The sequence below is a fragment of the Gopherus flavomarginatus genome, chromosome 18 (genome assembly GCF_025201925.1).
Source record: "Gopherus flavomarginatus isolate rGopFla2 chromosome 18, rGopFla2.mat.asm, whole genome shotgun sequence".
In the NCBI taxonomy this organism is placed as follows: Eukaryota; Metazoa; Chordata; order Testudines; family Testudinidae; genus Gopherus; species Gopherus flavomarginatus.
In genome coordinates, this window is record NC_066634.1 from 3,352,643 (window position 1) to 3,368,435 (window position 15,793).

The window sequence follows — 15,793 nt, forward strand, 5'->3', positions numbered from 1 at the left end:
TGCCCCCCCATGTCCCGGCCACCCCACCCCCTCCGGCTGCCCCCCATGTCCCGGCCACCCCACCCCCTCCGGCTGCCCCCCATGTCCCGGCCACTCCCCCCACCCCGACAGTCCCCAACCTCGCTCCGCTCACCCACCCCCACGCCCCAGCTCCCCCCCGGCCGGCCCCCCCACCTTCTTGTCCTGGTCGAAGGTCTCGCTGCACTGGAAGCGGATCCCGCTCTTGGTCCCCAGCTCCAGCCACTTCCCCTTGAACCACCTGACGCCGGGCCGGGCGGAGAGCTGGGAGCCGTCCACGTGCACCTGCAGCGCCAGCGCCTTCCCTGGGGGGCACGGGGCACTCAGCGCCCCCCGCAGGCAGCCCCCACCGGCCCGGTCCCGCCCCCATCCCCCGACACCCCCACCGCCAGCGCCTTCCCTGGGGGGCACGGGGCACTCAGCGCCCCCCGCAGGCAGCCCCCCCGGCCCGGTCCCGCCCCCATCCCCGACACCCCCACCGCCAGCGCCTTCCCTGGGGGGCACGGGGCACTCAGCGCCCCCCGCAGGCAGCCCCCCCCCGGCCCGGTCCCGCCCCCATCCCCGACACCCCCACCGCCAGCGCCTTCCCTGGGGGGCACGGGGCACTCAGCGCCCCCCGCAGGCAGCCCCCCCCGGCCCGGTCCCGCCCCCATCCCCCGACACCCTCACCGCCAGCGCCTTCCCTGGGGGGCACGGGGCACTCAGCGCCCCCCGCAGGCAGCCCCCCCCGGCCCGGTCCCGCCCCCATCCCCCGACACCCCCACCGCCAGCGCCTTCCCTGGGGGGCACGGGGCACTCAGCGCCCCCCACAGGCAGCCCCCCCGGCCCGGTCCCGCCCCCGACACCCCCACCGCCAGCGCCTTCCCTGGGGGGCACGGGGCACTCAGCGCCCCCCGCAGGCAGCCCCCACCGGCCCGGTCCCGCCCCCATCCCCCGACACCCCCACCGCCAGCGCCTTCCCTGGGGGGCACGGGGCACTCAGCGCCCCCCGCAGGCAGCCCCCCCCGGCCCAGCCCCTCCCCCTCCAGCCGGCCCCCCCCCCATCCCTCGATCCCTCCCCGCAGGCAGCCCCACCCCGCCCCCTCCCCGACACCCCTCCGCCCGCCGGCCGCAGGCAGCCCCCTCCCCCTCCGTCCGGAGCCCCCCTCCCCTGACCCCCTCTGGACAGTGACCCCCATCCCGACCCCCATCCCCTGACCCCCTCTGGACAGTGACCCCCATCCCCTGACCCCCCTCTGGCTGGAGACCCCCCAATCCCCCAGTCCCCTCTGGCCAGCAACCCCGCATTCCCCAACTCCCCCCCCCGCCCCCGACCTACCACACTCCACAAGGACATGGCCTGGCTTCTGCAGGAACAGGCTGGGGGGCTCGTCCAGCTTCTCCTGGGGCTTGGCGCCTGCAGCACCCAAGGAGGCTGGGGTCAGGACAGGGTGCCTGGGGCTGCCACACAGCGGGGGGGGGCTGGGGCTGCGGGGGTGCTGGGAGGTCCCAGGGGCTGGGATGTAGCGGGGGGTATGGGCCGTGTCTGGGTGCCAGGTTCCTGGGTGCTGGGATGTAGCGGGAGGATGGGGCGTCTGGGTCCTGGGTTCCCGGGGGCTGGGATGTAGTGGGGGGGGGATGGACTGTGTCTGGGTGCCAGGTTCCCAGGGGCTGGGATGTAGCGGGAGGATGGGCCGTGTCTGGGTGCCAGGTTCCCCGGGGGCTGGGATGTAGTGGGGGATGGGCCGTGTCTGGGTGCCAGGTTCCCAGGGGCTGGGATGTAGCGGGAGGATGGGGCGTGTCTGGGTGCCGGGTTCCCGGGGGCTGGGATGTAGCGGGGGGGATGGACTATGGGTGCTGGGTTCCCAGGGGCTGGGATGTAGCGAGAGGATGGGGCGTGTCTGGGTGCCAGGTTCCCGGGGGCTGGGATGTAGCGGGGGGGATGGACTATGTCTGGGTGTTGGGTTCCCGGGGGCTGGGATGTAGCGGGGGGGATGGGCTGTGTCTGGGTGCCGGGTTCCCGGGGGCTGGGATGTAGTGGGGGATGGGCCATGTCTGGGTGCTGGGTTCCCAGGGGCTGGGATGTAGCGGGAGGATGGGGCGTCTGGGTCCTGGGTTCCTGGGGGCTGGGATGTAGTGGGGGGGGATGGACTATGTCTGGGTGCCGGGTTCCTGGGGGCTGGGATGTAGTGGGGGATGGGCCGTGTCTGGTGCCGGGTTCCCAGGGGCTGGGATGTAGCGGGAGGATGGGGCGTCTGGGTCCTGGGTTCCCGGGGGCTGGGATGTAGTGGGGGGGGATGGACTGTGTCTGGGTGCTGGGTTCCTGGGGGCTGGGCTATCAGTGTCAGGAGTGGGGGATAATCTCTGCCAGGTACACATGCGAAGGCCGCGTCCCATCCCAGACCCACTCACCCTCGGGGTGCTGCTCCACTGGGGCTTCTGAAAGGAAACCAGTTTTGGATCAGGCAGAAACGCAGTATCCAGTCCCCCCCCATCCCAGCCCCCTCAAACCCAGCGTTTGGCACTGCCCCCAGTGGGACGAAGTGGGGGATTTTCTTAGCATTCTGCATGAACAGCGTGTGTGTGTGTGTTTCTCCTGCGCGTGTAACGATGGGGGGAGAGGGGGTGTCACGGAGTGTCGGGGAGACAAGGCCCTGCACCCCCAGCTACCTGCGCTTCACCACGCCTCTCAGGCAGCCAGTAACACAGAAGGTTTATTTAGCCGACAGGAACACAGTCCAAGACAGGCCTTGCAGGTACAGACCACGGGACCCCTCAGTCAGCCCCCTCTTGGGGAGTGTCATAAGCAGAGTGTTAAGGGTTAATGTCGCTTCTACCTGTAAAGGGTTACAAGCAGGGAACGGGACACCTGACCAGAAGACCAGTCAGAAGACAAGATACTTTTCAATTCGAGTGGAGGGAAGTTTGGGTGTGAGTTCTTTGTTCTTCTCTCGGAGGGTCTGAGAGAGACCAGACATTACTACAAGCTCTCTAAGTCTCTTTTCATATAGTAAGTAAAACAGGCAGTTTAGGCTTTTTAATTGTTTTATTCTATTTGCATTTGTGGATCTGGCTGGTTAACTTTTATATGTGTAGTTGCTGGGAATATTTTGATTTGTATTGGTACTGGGGGGAAGGTCTCTTTCTGGTGTCTGTAAGCTATAGGAGCCTGTATAGTTACATCTTGAAGTGACAGAGATAATTCTTTACTTTTTCCTTTCTTTTATTAAAAGATTTCTTTTTAGAGAACCTGATTGATTGTTTTTTCTCTGTTTTCCTTGTTTTATCCCAGTGGATTGGGATAACTCACCAGGACGGGTGGGGAGATGTGAGGGGGAGAGATAAAATCTCTCTCTGTTTTCCTTGAATCTGTTTGCCTCTTTGTGGAAGGGAAGGGAGATGCTTCTCTGTATGGTGATTTAAGAGGTTAGTTCAGTATCTCAGGATAGCCCAGGGAGGAAAGTTCTGAGAGGGGGAAGGTGGGGGAATGGTTTATTTCTCCTTGTTTTAAGAACCTAAGGGATCTGGGTTCTTGGGGTCCCCAGGGAAGGTTGGGGAGGTCAGAGTGCCCCAAAACACTATATTTTTGGGTGGTGGCAGCCTATCAGATCTAAGCTGGTAATTAAGCTTAGGGAAATTCATGCTAGTATCTCATTCCTGGACTCTAAAGTTCAGATTGGAGAAAGAATGCTATGACATGGTGTGCAGCGTGTGGGAAAGATAAGAATCCAAAAGCCAGTAAGATTATTAATTTGCTTCTCTGCTAGCTGGTTATAAGCAGAAGGAAAGGGTTTATTTTTTTAAACTGCAGCTGCAGTTAAGCTGCAGGACCGAGCGACAAAGCCCGTTGTCACCCTGAGTGAAGAGGTCTGGGTGGGGTGGAAGGGTAATTAGGTCTGTTACTGACAGGCCGAGCAACATGGTAAATCAGTGCTGCCTGGACCACTCTGGAGTGATCATGACGATGCACGCTCTGCCCCCGCGGAGTTTGAGCAGGACCTAGCGGACCAGTGGGAACAGTGGGAAGGCATAATGCAATCGGCCCCTCCACGGCATCAGGAATGCGTCCAAGATCGATCCTGCGGAGAGACCTCGGAAGGAGCAGAACATCTGACATTTCCTGCTCTCGCAGTGAGCGAACAGGTCTGTGTGAGGAAACATCTCAACTTCCGGAAAGCCGAACGCCTCACATGGGGCAGAGTGATCGCTCGTAAGACCAGAAAGACTTGCTGAGGCAAAGCGTTAAGACGTTCCGAACGCCTGGGAGAAAGGACGTCGCCAGCTCCATCGAATGGGCCATGCAAAAGACCCAGAAATGGATGGCCTCCTGACAAAAAAGGGGGGGGGGGGCAATGTCCCTCCCCGGACACTCATGAAGCACATGGCCGTTGTGTTGGCCGTAAACACCGAGATACAACGGCCTCGCAGCTGCCGCCGGAACCCCTGGCACGCCAGGCGGACTACTCTCATTTTTGGGGCATTGATGTGGAATGCCAGCTCCCAAGAAGACCAAAGGCCTTAAGCCCGGGGGTGACCATGAGCACTCGAGCAGAGAGATGACGCGTCCGTCGTCCGGGCAGTGAGGGCTGGGGCGGATGAAACCGCATCCCTGCCCACATCAGGGAGGGAGGTAGCCACCACTCTAGGGAGTCTATGGTGTTCGAGGGAACGGTGACCACCATGACCATTGGCTCCCTGTCCGGGCGGTACGCCGAGGTGGGCCGGACTTGGCGAGGACGGAGGCGGAACGTGGCGTGTTTGGATACAAACTTGCGGGCAACCATGGACCCAGGAGACTGAGACAAGAACAAGTCGAGGTCGTTGGGAAAGCCCTTCGACCTCCTAGATTGTTGCCATCGCCTAAAACCGCAGGTGTGATAAGCAGGCTCCAGCTGGGTAGGAGACCAGGATAGCCCCTTGGAAGCCCAACCTCTGCGTGGGAACCAGAGTGGATTGCTCTATAGGAACCATCAGGCCTTGGCCTGTGAATAAGACCGTGACGATGTCCACGCAGTGAGCGGTTTGTGTCTCAGAGTCTCCTCGGATAAGCGAATCGATGGTAGGCGGCGACTATGGCCGTAAGCCAGGAGAGTGACCGTTGGCTATAAAGCGGAGGTACCTCCTGTGCGGAGGGAAGATGGCGTCACGAAAGTACGCGTCCCTCATATCCAGGGCGGCATAGTAGCCCCCAGGAGGTAAGGATGGAATAATGGTTCCCAGGGATACCATGCAGAACTTCAACCTCATTCTAAACCGGTTGAGTCCGTGCTGGACCAGGAAGGTCTGACCTGTGCCCGCGTGGGGGACTAGGGCATAACGGGAGTAAAACCCCTCGCCCCTTTCGCCCGCCGAAGGGGGACAGGGTTGGAGCAAATTAAAGGTGATACACTGTCCCCAGGTACACCTTGGAAGGTTCGTCTCCGGTCCCAGTGGTAATTACGAGGGACCTTGACCTTGGCTCTTTAGGGGGCCTGACGTTCGTCCGCGACCACCTTGGCCTTGCCGTTAGCCAAAGTTCTGCCTCTGGCTAGGCACAGAGTATGGCGGCTGGGGCCAGAAAGGCCTGCGTTTAATCGCCGGCGTATGCATGCTTAGAGAGCGCATTAGGAGCCCATTGACCACCAGGCTTCGCAGCCTGGGGCTGTCCCTGCCACGACGAGGCCTTTACCAACAAAGGGTAAATCCTGAATGGCAAACTGCAGCTCCCGTCGGAGGTTTGAAACCTGAAGCCACGCACCTCATGGCGACGCCCAAGGCCAGAGTCCTGGCCGCAGTGTCTGCTGCGTCCAACGAGGCCTGGAGGGACGCTCCGGGAACCTCCTTTCCTCTGTCCTCCGAGACGGCAGCGGACTCCTGGCGGGAGGTCTGAAGGAAAAACTCCTTCACCCCGGTGCTATAAGTATTGCAGCTAAGCAAGGCTTGTTGCTTTGCTACCTAGAACTGTAGGGCCTCTGCAGAGTACCCTGGCGGCCAAGCAGGCCCATGCACCAAGCCTCTTTCGGCATTGGGGCGGGCGCCCGCTGGCCATCATGTCAGGATCATGGTCCTGAGCATAGAATCTGCGCATATGGAATGACACAGATGCGTGTGCGGACTGCCACGGAGGTACTAAAGAAGGCACAGGCAGAGTCTCTGACTCACTCGGACCTTGCCCAACTCGGCACCGGGGACCGGCACCGGGAGGCGTACCGGTACCTGGAACGAGATCCAGACCCGCAACCAGAACGGTGCCGGGAGGTCAACCGAGATCTCGAGGCTCGGGGAGAGACTACAGGAGTCAAGGTATCCGCCGCGGCGCCGGGAGTCGGAACGGTGCCGACAGCGGGTCGGCGAACGGAATACCGGGCGTGCAGCGAGTGTGACCAGTACCGATGAGGAAACAGCATCGGGACTGCCGATGGTGCCGGGCGTGTCGACAGAACCTGGAGTGCCTGCGGGACCGTAATCATGAACGGTGCCGCTCTGCTGTGCTGACAGAGGACGGTCACCTGAAGAGACTGTATCAGGCAGCATCGACTCTGTCATGGCAATGAAATTCCTCGCCGTCGGTAACGTCTCCGGCGTGGAGGGAACAGCAGGCTCAACCACAGCGCATAGTGGGGAGCTGTCAGGCATCGGATTCGACGGCCCTTGTGGGACCGGGGTTGACGGTACCGAGGTTCGGTGCCGGGCGATCCGAGTTAGATAAGCTGGCTGGCTGCGGTGCCGTCGGCACGGAAGCAGCAGGAGCAATAAGCTCAACCACGGCGCGTGCCGGGGAGCCGTCAGGCACCGGATTCGATAGCCCTTGTGGGACCGGAATCGACGGTGCCGACATTGTCGGTGCCTCAGAGGTTGCACGGAAGCAGGAGCAGGGCTCTCAACCACGGCGCGTGCCGGGGAGCCCTCAGGCCCTGGATCCTAACGGCCCTCGTGGGACCGGGACCGACGGTGCCGACGTCATCGGTGCCGCAGCAGACGTCGGTGCCGGGCGATCCGACTCAGAGGAGCCCTCTGGCTGCGGTGCCGTTGGCACGGAAGCAGCATGAGCAGTAACTCGACCACGGCGCGTGCCGGGGAGCCGTCAGGCACCGGATCCTAACGGCCCTCGTAGGACCGGGATCGGCGGTGCCGACGCCATCGGTGCCGCAGCAGGCGTCGGTGCCGGGCGATCTGACTCAGACGAGCTCTCTGGCTGCGGTGCCGCTGGCACGGAAGCAGCAGGAGCAGTAGCTCAACCACGGCGCGTGCCGGGGAGCCGTCAGGCACCGGATTCTACGGCCCTTACGGGACCGGGATTGACGGTGCCGACGTCGTCGATGCCTCAGGTGTCGGTGCCGGGCGATCCGACCTAGACAGGCTCACTGGCTGCAGTGCCGCTGGCACGGAAGCAGCAGGAGCAGTAGCTCAACCACGGCGCGTGCCGGGGAGCCGTCAGGCACCGGATTCTATGGCCCTTACGGGACCGGGATCGACGGTGCCGACGTCGTCGATGCCTCAGCAGGTGTTGGTGCCGGGCGATCCGACCTAGACGGGCTCACTGGCTGCAGTGCCGCTGGCACGGAAGCAGCAGGAGCAGGAGCTCAACCACGGCGCGTGCTGGGGAGCCGTCAGGCACCGGATTCCACGGCCCTCGTGGGACCGGGATCGACGGTGCCGACGTCATCGGTGCCGGGTGATCCGTCTTAGATGAGCTCTCTGGCTGCGGTGCCGTTGGCACGGAAGCAGCAGGAGCAGTAAGCTCTACCACGGCGCGTGCCGGGGAGCTGCCAGGCACCGGATTCCGTGGCCCTGGGGGACTGGAAACGACGGTGTCGACGTCATCGGTGCCTCTGCAGGTGTCGGTGCCAGGTAATCCAACTTAGACGAGCTCCCTGGCTGCGATGCAGATGGCACGGAAGCAGCAGGAGCAGGGGGTCTCAACCACGGCGCGTGCCGGGGAGCCATCAGGCACCAGCAGGAATCGTAGGCTCTCTCGACCTCGGAAGAAGGGAGCGGTGCCGAGCCGATATCGGTGCCGGCGACGGCCGGTGCCGAAAGGCCTTGGTAGTATCGGCGGGGTCCGGTGCCAAGGAGGCGCTACTGCCCGCCGTTTGATCATCGCTCGGCGCCCCAGGTGGAGGGGTAAGTGAGAATCCCACACCGTTTTGTTCTCGGCTTAAAAGCCTTGCAAATGGGGCACTTAGCTGTCAAGTGTGATTCCCTGAGGCACTTGAAACAGGAGTCGTGTGGATCTCCCTTCGGCCGCGGCTTCTGGCACGCCGGCCCATTCGAAAAACCGGTGAGCCCCGCATGGGCTCCGGGACCGGGTTCATGGAAGGGGCTACTTCCCGAACCCCGCTAACTAAACTAACCATGTTAGCAAAGAAAACGTATAACTATACAAATATATAAATAAAAGGGTTATAACTGCGTAACTATATACGAGAAATACGAGTAGCTAGGGAAGTGGAGGTCAGCTAAGCCGCGCTCCACTGTTCCAATGACCGACACGGGCGGTAAGAAGGAACTGAGGAGCGGGTGGGCCGGCAGAGGTATATATCGAGCGCCATGGCGGCGCCACTCTAGGGGGCGACCTGCCGGCCCACTGAGTTGCTAGGGTAAAAGTTTTCCGACGAATGTGCACGCGCGGCGCACACACCTAACTGGAATGGATATGAGCAATCACTCGAAGAAGAATTTTTTTTTCTTGCTCCGTCTAGCTGTGCATAGGGAGGGCTATTAAGGTTTAACGACAGTCGTTTGTTAAACAAAGCAGCCTTAAGTGGTCAGCAACCGCACTCCAGCCAGAACACATTTGTAAATGAAAGACAGTTTCTTTTGCTTTTCTTCGGGAGAGGCTAGGAAGTTAAAAGGACTCTGTTGCTAAGCAACCCCAGGAAGCCAACAGAGAACCTGCATTTCAGGCAGTAAACACCAGAGGGCGCCTCAGCACAAGAAAACAGGAACCATGACTCCCAAGGACCTGAAATAGGAACTGGCAAGACTGGAGGCAGAGGAACAAATCAGAAACGCAGACCACAAGCGAGACATGGAAAAGAAACTACAAGAACTTGAAATAAAACAAAAAGAGATGGAGCTGAGAGAAAGAGAAGAAAAAAATCAAAGAGGAAACCTACAAAAGAGAGCAAGCAGCCCTAGAGGAAATCTACAAAAGAGAGCAAGCAGCCCTAGAGGAAATCTACAAAAGAGAGCAAGCAGCCATAGAGGCTGCCCACAGGAGGGAGCTGGAACTCCAGAGGGAGACCCACCTGCAGGCCCTGGCTTTAGAACAGGCTAAGCAACAGAACGTAGCCAATCCTAACAACACTTCGCCAGTTGTTGTTCCACATTCCAAGAAATTCCCCACCTTCAAGGCAGGTGATGACACTGAGGCCTTCTTAGAAAATTTTGAAAGGGCCTGCCTTGGGTACAGCATCTCTGAAGACCAGTACATGGTAGAATTGAGGCCACTGCTCAGTGGACCCTTAGCAGAGGTGGCGGCTGAAATGCCTAAGGAGAAAATGAATGATTATAAACTTTTTCAAACCAAGGCCAGAAACAGAATGGGGATAACACCTGAACATGCCCGTCGGCGGTTCAGAAACCAAAAATGGAAACCAGATGTGTCATTCCCCCGACACGCCTACCACATTGCAAAGAATTATGAAGCCTGGATATCAGAAACAAAGGTTAACAATCTGGACAAGCTGCATCTCCTGATCCAAATGGAGCAGTTCTTGGATGGTGTTCTTGAGGAAATAGAGAGGTACATCCTAGATGGGAAACCCAAAACGGTAATCGAGGCAGGGGAGATTGGAGCCAAATGGATGGAAGTGGCAGAAAAGAAAAAAGCTACTGTCAAGGGGAACGAATACCCCAGAGGGCACACCGACAATAAACCCTACAACCGAGGGCAGCCAAAGACCCCACCTACAACCCAAGGAAAGCCACAGATGCCCTATTCTTCCACCTCACCAGTCCCCAGTAACCCACCTCGACCCAGTGACCAGTCAGCTGGAAGATGCTTTAAGTGTAATGAACTGGGACATATCAAGGCCAACTGCCCAAAGAACCCCAACCGAGTGCAAGTCATTACACCACCATCACACCAAAGATCCCCAGGCCCAGATGCCTCTCAAATACCCTTGGAGCAAAGGGAAATTTTGAGAGTGGGTGGAAAGAAGGTTACTGCGTGGAGAGACACGGGGGCACAAGTGTCAGCTATCCACCAATCCTTCGTCGACCCCAAATTCATCAACCCAAAGGCCCAAGTGACCATTTACCCCTTCATGTCACAAGCTGTAGACTTGCCTACAGCTGAACTGCCTGTCCAGTACAAAGGCTGGTCAGGAATGTGGACTTTTGCAGTCTATGACAATTATTCCATCCCCATGCTACTGGGGGAAGACTTGGCCAACCAGGTGAAGCGGGCCAAGAGAGTGGGAATGGTTACACGCAGCCAAACCAGGCAAGCTTCCAGACCCATTCCTGTTCCTGAGCCGTCCACTGAGGCCCCGTCTGTGTTGCAAGAGACCCAGACAGAGGTAGTGGACCCGGATCCCATGCCAACAATGGAAACAGCCACAGTGCCTCCAATCCCAGACCAGGAACTGGAAAAGCAACCAGCACCAGAACCTGTGCCAGCACTGACACCAGTGCTTGCAAATCCATCTTCAACCCCAACGCCAGAGGGCACCAGCGAGCCTGAACTGGCAGAAGCAGCAAACAACCACACCCAAGAGGCTCAGCCCGAGCCTGAAATACCACCTGGTGCACCAGCGGAGAGCGGCTCACCAGCGACGGAAACAACCCTGTCACCTACATCGCTTCCAGAGGGACCAAGCCCAAGTCCACAGTCTGAGGAGGAACTGGTGTCTCCAGCCTCAAGGGAACAGTTCCAGACTGAGCAGGAAGCAGATGACAGCCTGCAGAAAGCTCGGGTGGCGGCACGGAGCACGCCACCGACTCTCAGCTCTTCTCACCGATCCCGGTTTGTTCTAGAACAAGGACTTTTAGTATCCAGTCCCCGCCCCCATCCCAGACCCCTCAAACCCAGTGTTTGGCACTGCCCCCAGTGGGATGAAGTGGGGGATTTTCTTAGCATTCTGCATAAACAGTGTGTGTGTGTGTTTCTCCTGCGCGTGTAACGATGGGGGGAGAGGGGGTGTCACGGAGTGTCGGGGAGACAAGGCCCTGCACCCCCAGCTACCTGCGCTTCACCACAACTCTCAGGCAGCTAGTAACACAGAATGTTTATTTAACTGACAGGAACACAGTCCAAGACAGGCCTTGCAGGTACAGACCACGGGACCCCCTCAGTCAGCTCCCTCTTGGGGAGTAGGGACCCCAGATCCAGGTTCTGGGCCTCTCCCCGTCTCCCCAGCCGGCTCCAAACTGAAACTCCCTCCAGCCTTCTCCTTCAGCCTCCCCCCGGCCCCTCCTCCAGTCTTTGTCCAATTTCCTGGGCAGAGGTGTCACCTGGCCTCCAACGCACCTTCCTGGGTTCTCATGGTGCTCCGGTATCACCCCTCAAGGAAAGTCTCCCATCCCCCAATGCAGCCTGTCCCAGCAAAACTCCCCTGCAACCTTCCCAGGTCAATACTTCCCCCTCAGGATTCAAAGAAAACATCAAGGACATTCCCAGTGGGGAATGTTAACCTGGGAGTGGGGCAGGGGAGTTTCACTAGTTTATTGTTTTCTGCTAACACGGGATGTGCCTCAGTTTCCCCATGGGAAACTCCTCCCCATGGGAAACTGAGGGATGATACCTGACGACAGCACGGAAAGGGTGGCAGTTTCCCTGTCTAACCTGAGCCCAGGAGGGGGCTGGGGCCAGGTGACACCTGCCCGGGAAACTGGACAAAGGCTGGAGGAGGGGCCGGGGGTGTGGCTGGGCAAAACTGCTGGAGGAGTTTCAATTTGGAGCCGGCTGGGGAGACGGGGAGAGGCCCAGAACCTGGATCTGGGGTCCCCACCCCCCAAGAGGGACCTGACTGAGGGGCCTGATCTGTACCCACAAGCTCTGGGTTTTGGGCTGTTCCTGTCGGCCAATAAACCGTCTGTGTTACTGGCCGGCTGAAAGTCCCGGTCCATTGCAGGAAGTGGGGGGTGCAGGGCCCGGACTCCCCCACACTCTGGGACAACTGGTGGCAGAGCTGGGATCTACTGCACCCCGTGGACCAAGCGTTCTGCAGCGAGTCACTGGGGAGCAGGAAAACGGGGGGTTGACGAGGACCAGGCCTGCTGCAGGCTGAGCGGAGCCAGGCTTAACCCCTGGGGGTGGGTGCCCAGCGAGAAGGGTCCCCCCGGCGAGCGGTTCCGGGGCGGAGGAGTCAGCGGCTTGACCCTGGGGGAGAGGTGGTGACCTGGAGAAGGGGGGCACAGTCGGGTTCCTCCTGGAAACCGTGGGGAGCTGAGAGCGCCCAGGCCTGCGAGGGTCCAGCGGGGAGAAGTCTCAGCAGCGCCGTAAGGGGGAGCTGGGGGAGGAGGATCGCTCCTGGAGGGAAGCAGCCCGGCTGGGAGGGGTCGGACTGATCCCAAGGGCACCCCAGGGCCCCTCCGACCTATGCCTAGGGGAGGGGCTGGAAGGAGCCAGGTGAACCCCAGGGGCACCGTGACCCCCGCGGCCAGCAGGGGATCCTCACGACCAAGCTCCCCGTCGCTGGAGCCGAGGCGGCTGGAATGGGAGAGGGAGTTAAAACCGAAAGAGCCGGTGGATGAGGGGAAGGAGCTGGAGCTGGCGAGGCCGAGGAGAAGGAGCTGGCGCTGGCGAGGCCGAGGAGAAGGAGCTGGCGCTGGCGAGGCCGAGGAGCAGAGAGCCCCCCGCTGCGGTGAGCGAGGGGGGACCCAGGACTGCCTGGAGCTTTGCTCAGCACATCCTGTCCCAGTGGGAGGAAGGGCAGGACGTAGATGAATTCCTGACGGCCTTTGAGCAGGCCTGCGAGCTGCACAGGGTTGACCCTGCCGACAGGCTCCGGTTTCTCACCCCCTCACTGGCCCCCAAAGCCGTGAGGACGTACAGCCGAATGGAAGGGGCGGAGGCAGAGGACCGTGAACTGTTCAAACCGGCCCTGCTCCGCGGGTTGGGGCTGATGCCCGAGGCGAACCGGGACTGCGGAAAACCCCCGAGGTCACATATCTGGAACTGGCCCTCCGGACGCAGGGATACGCCCACAAGTGGGCAGATGGGGCCCAGACGAAGGACCTGGTTAAACTGCTGGTACGGGAGCAACTGTCTGAGCGGTGGCCACCCGACCTGAGGCTGTGCTTGAGGGACCAAAAGCCAGAGAACCCGCCACACGCAGGGCGTCTGGCCGATGAGTTTGTGAAGAGCCGGTCGGGGTGGCGGGGAGGCGTTCCAAAGGAACAGGCCCACCATGATGCAGAGGGAGAGTCATCCTGGGACCTCCCAATGGGGGAATATGGAGAACCCCCTCCCAAGGGGAACATCCAGCGTCAGGCCCATCCACCCGGCTCGAGGGGACCCACGGGACATGACTTGTTATCATTGTGGGCAGAGGGGCCACATCCGGACCCAGTGCCCCAGGCTCCCGGACAGACTGAGCAGACCCAACCCACAGCGGGTTAACCGGGCTAGGGACGAGGAGCCGGCTCCCCAGGCAGGGGATCTGGCAGCTTCCCAACTGCTCAGGAGGGAGGAGTATCCCAGGCCAGCTCCTCTGGGGGGCTTGATGCTTGATGACCCTTTAGTAGATCTATTCCCGGAGACAGGAGCTGGCTCCCCCCTGGAAACAATTCCCCTCTCGGATTGCCTGAGCCCTGCCCAGCACGCTGAGATCAGAGGGGTGCTGCATCTGTACCGACAGCTGTTTTCCAACCAGCCTGGACTCTCTAATCTGACTGTCCAGCGGGTGAAGACTGGATCGCACCCGCCCATAAGATGCTCCCCTTTCCGTGGCACAGGGAAAACTGCTCAGGACCTAGAAAGGGAGGTCAGGGATATGCTGGCTTTGGGGGTGATCCAGCCGTCCGCCAGCCCTTGGGCCTCGCTGGTGGTGCTGGTCCCCAAGAAGGACGAGTCGATCCGGTTCTGTGGGGACTATCGGAAGCTCAATGCCATCACCGTGTCTGATGCCTACCCCATGCCCAGGCCTGACGAGCTGCTAGACAAGCTGGGAGGCGCTCGGTACCTCACCACTATGGATCTTACCAAGGGCTACTGGCAAGTGCCGCTGGACGCAGATGCCAGGCTGAAATCGGCCTTTATCACCCCTCTGGGGCTCGAGTTCCTGGCCCTCAATGGGGACCTGCTACCTTCCAGCGCCGGAGGGATCAGCTGCTGAGGGGGATGGAGAGTTTTGCCGTGGCGTATATTGACGACATCTGTGTCTTCAGCCAGACCTGGGAGGACCACGTGTCCCGGGTTAAACGAGTGCTGGACCAACTCCGAGAGGCCGGGCTGACCATAAAAGCTGAGAAGTGCAAGGTGGGGGTGGCCGGAGTGTCTTACCTGGGTCAGCGGGTGGGGAGCGGCTGCCTAAAGCCGGAACCAGCCAAGGTGGAGGTGATCAGAGACTGGCCCGCTCCCCAAACCAAGAAGCAGGTCCAGGCGTTTATCGGGCTGGCGGGGTACTAGCGAAGATCCGTGCCCCACTTTAATCCATAGCCGCCCCCCTCACTGAGCTGTGCAAGGAGGGGAAGCCAGACAAGGTGGTCTGGACCGAGCCGTGCCAGAGGGCTCCCCGTGCACTGAGGGAGGCTCTGGTCAGTGGCCCAGTTCTCGTAACCACAGACTTTGACAAGCCCGCGATGTTCACCGACGCCTCAGATGCGGGGCCGGGAGCGATGTCAATGCAGGCTGATGAAAAGGGGGAGAGGCATCCTGTGACGAACTGGAGGCGTTTCTTGTTTTTCCTGGTTTCCTATGGGGGATTTTCTTGGGTTTCCAATGATTTGCATGCATAGGGGGTGGGACTCAGTTTCCCTGGGTGCTATGGGATTAACGAGGGGAGGGGAGAGGGAGTTTGTGGGTACAGAGGACCGGAGAGGGAACTTGGGACCCCGGCCGATGGCCTGGAGAATGGAGACCCCAGCGACTGGTGCCTCCTCTCCTCTCTTCTGTCCTCTGGCCCCTCTGGCTGGAACCCAGCTCAGTTCAGTCTCGAAGGGGGCAGAGATGTGCCGGAGTAGGGAGCATTAACCTGGGAATGGTGCAGCGGAGATTCACTAGTTTATTGTTTTCTGCTAACACGGGGTGTGCCTCAGTTTCCCCGGGTGCTGCACCAGTACTAGGTGGGGATGGGAAACACAGGGGTGACTTCACTGCGGGATGATACCTGACAGCCGGCAGGTAAAGAGTAGCGGTTTCCCTGTCTAACCTGAGCCCAGGAGGGGGCTGGGGCCAGGTGACACCTTCTGCCCAGGAAACTGGACAAAGGCTGGAGAAGGGGCCAGGGGTGTGGCTGGGGGAGACAGCGGGAAGGGGTTTCAGTTTGGGTCTGGCTGGGGATATGGGGGGAAGCCCAGAACCGGGGTCTGGGTTCCCACGTCCCCAAGAGGGACCTGACTGAGGGGTCCTGTTTCCTGTACCCACAAGCTCTGTTTTGGGCTAATAAACCTTCTGTGTTATGGCGGCTGAGAGTCCCGGTGCATCGCAGGAAGTGGGGGGTGCAGGGCGCCGACTCCCCCACACTCTGTGACAGGCGCCTGGTCTATGAGTGGGGCTGAGATCTCCGGCCCTGCAACAAAATGCCCAGGGTGCTTCTAGCCGACACGCCGGAGGTGCGGTTTGGGTGGGTGGGAAAAGGGGTCACAGCCGGGCCCTGGACGGATTCTTTTGACGCAGCCGAATCAGCAAGTTAAGTGGGTCGAGGTT

The 15,793-nt window shown here is 60.4% G+C and overlaps 1 protein-coding gene across 1 annotated transcript in view; it reads right to left on the bottom strand.

Annotated features, from left to right (window-relative positions):
• The window catches only part of MYBPC2 (myosin binding protein C2), a 48,160-nt gene that overhangs the window by 27,756 nt on the left and 4,611 nt on the right, over window positions 1–15,793 (bottom strand). The window contains exons 3-5 of the mRNA XM_050928177.1: window positions 2,410–2,436; window positions 1,337–1,414; window positions 175–323 (exon numbers count right to left, since the gene is read on the bottom strand). Of these exons, the coding sequence (XP_050784134.1) occupies window positions 175–323; window positions 1,337–1,414; window positions 2,410–2,436 (254 nt within the window). The remainder of the gene's footprint in view (window positions 1–174; window positions 324–1,336; window positions 1,415–2,409; window positions 2,437–15,793) is intronic.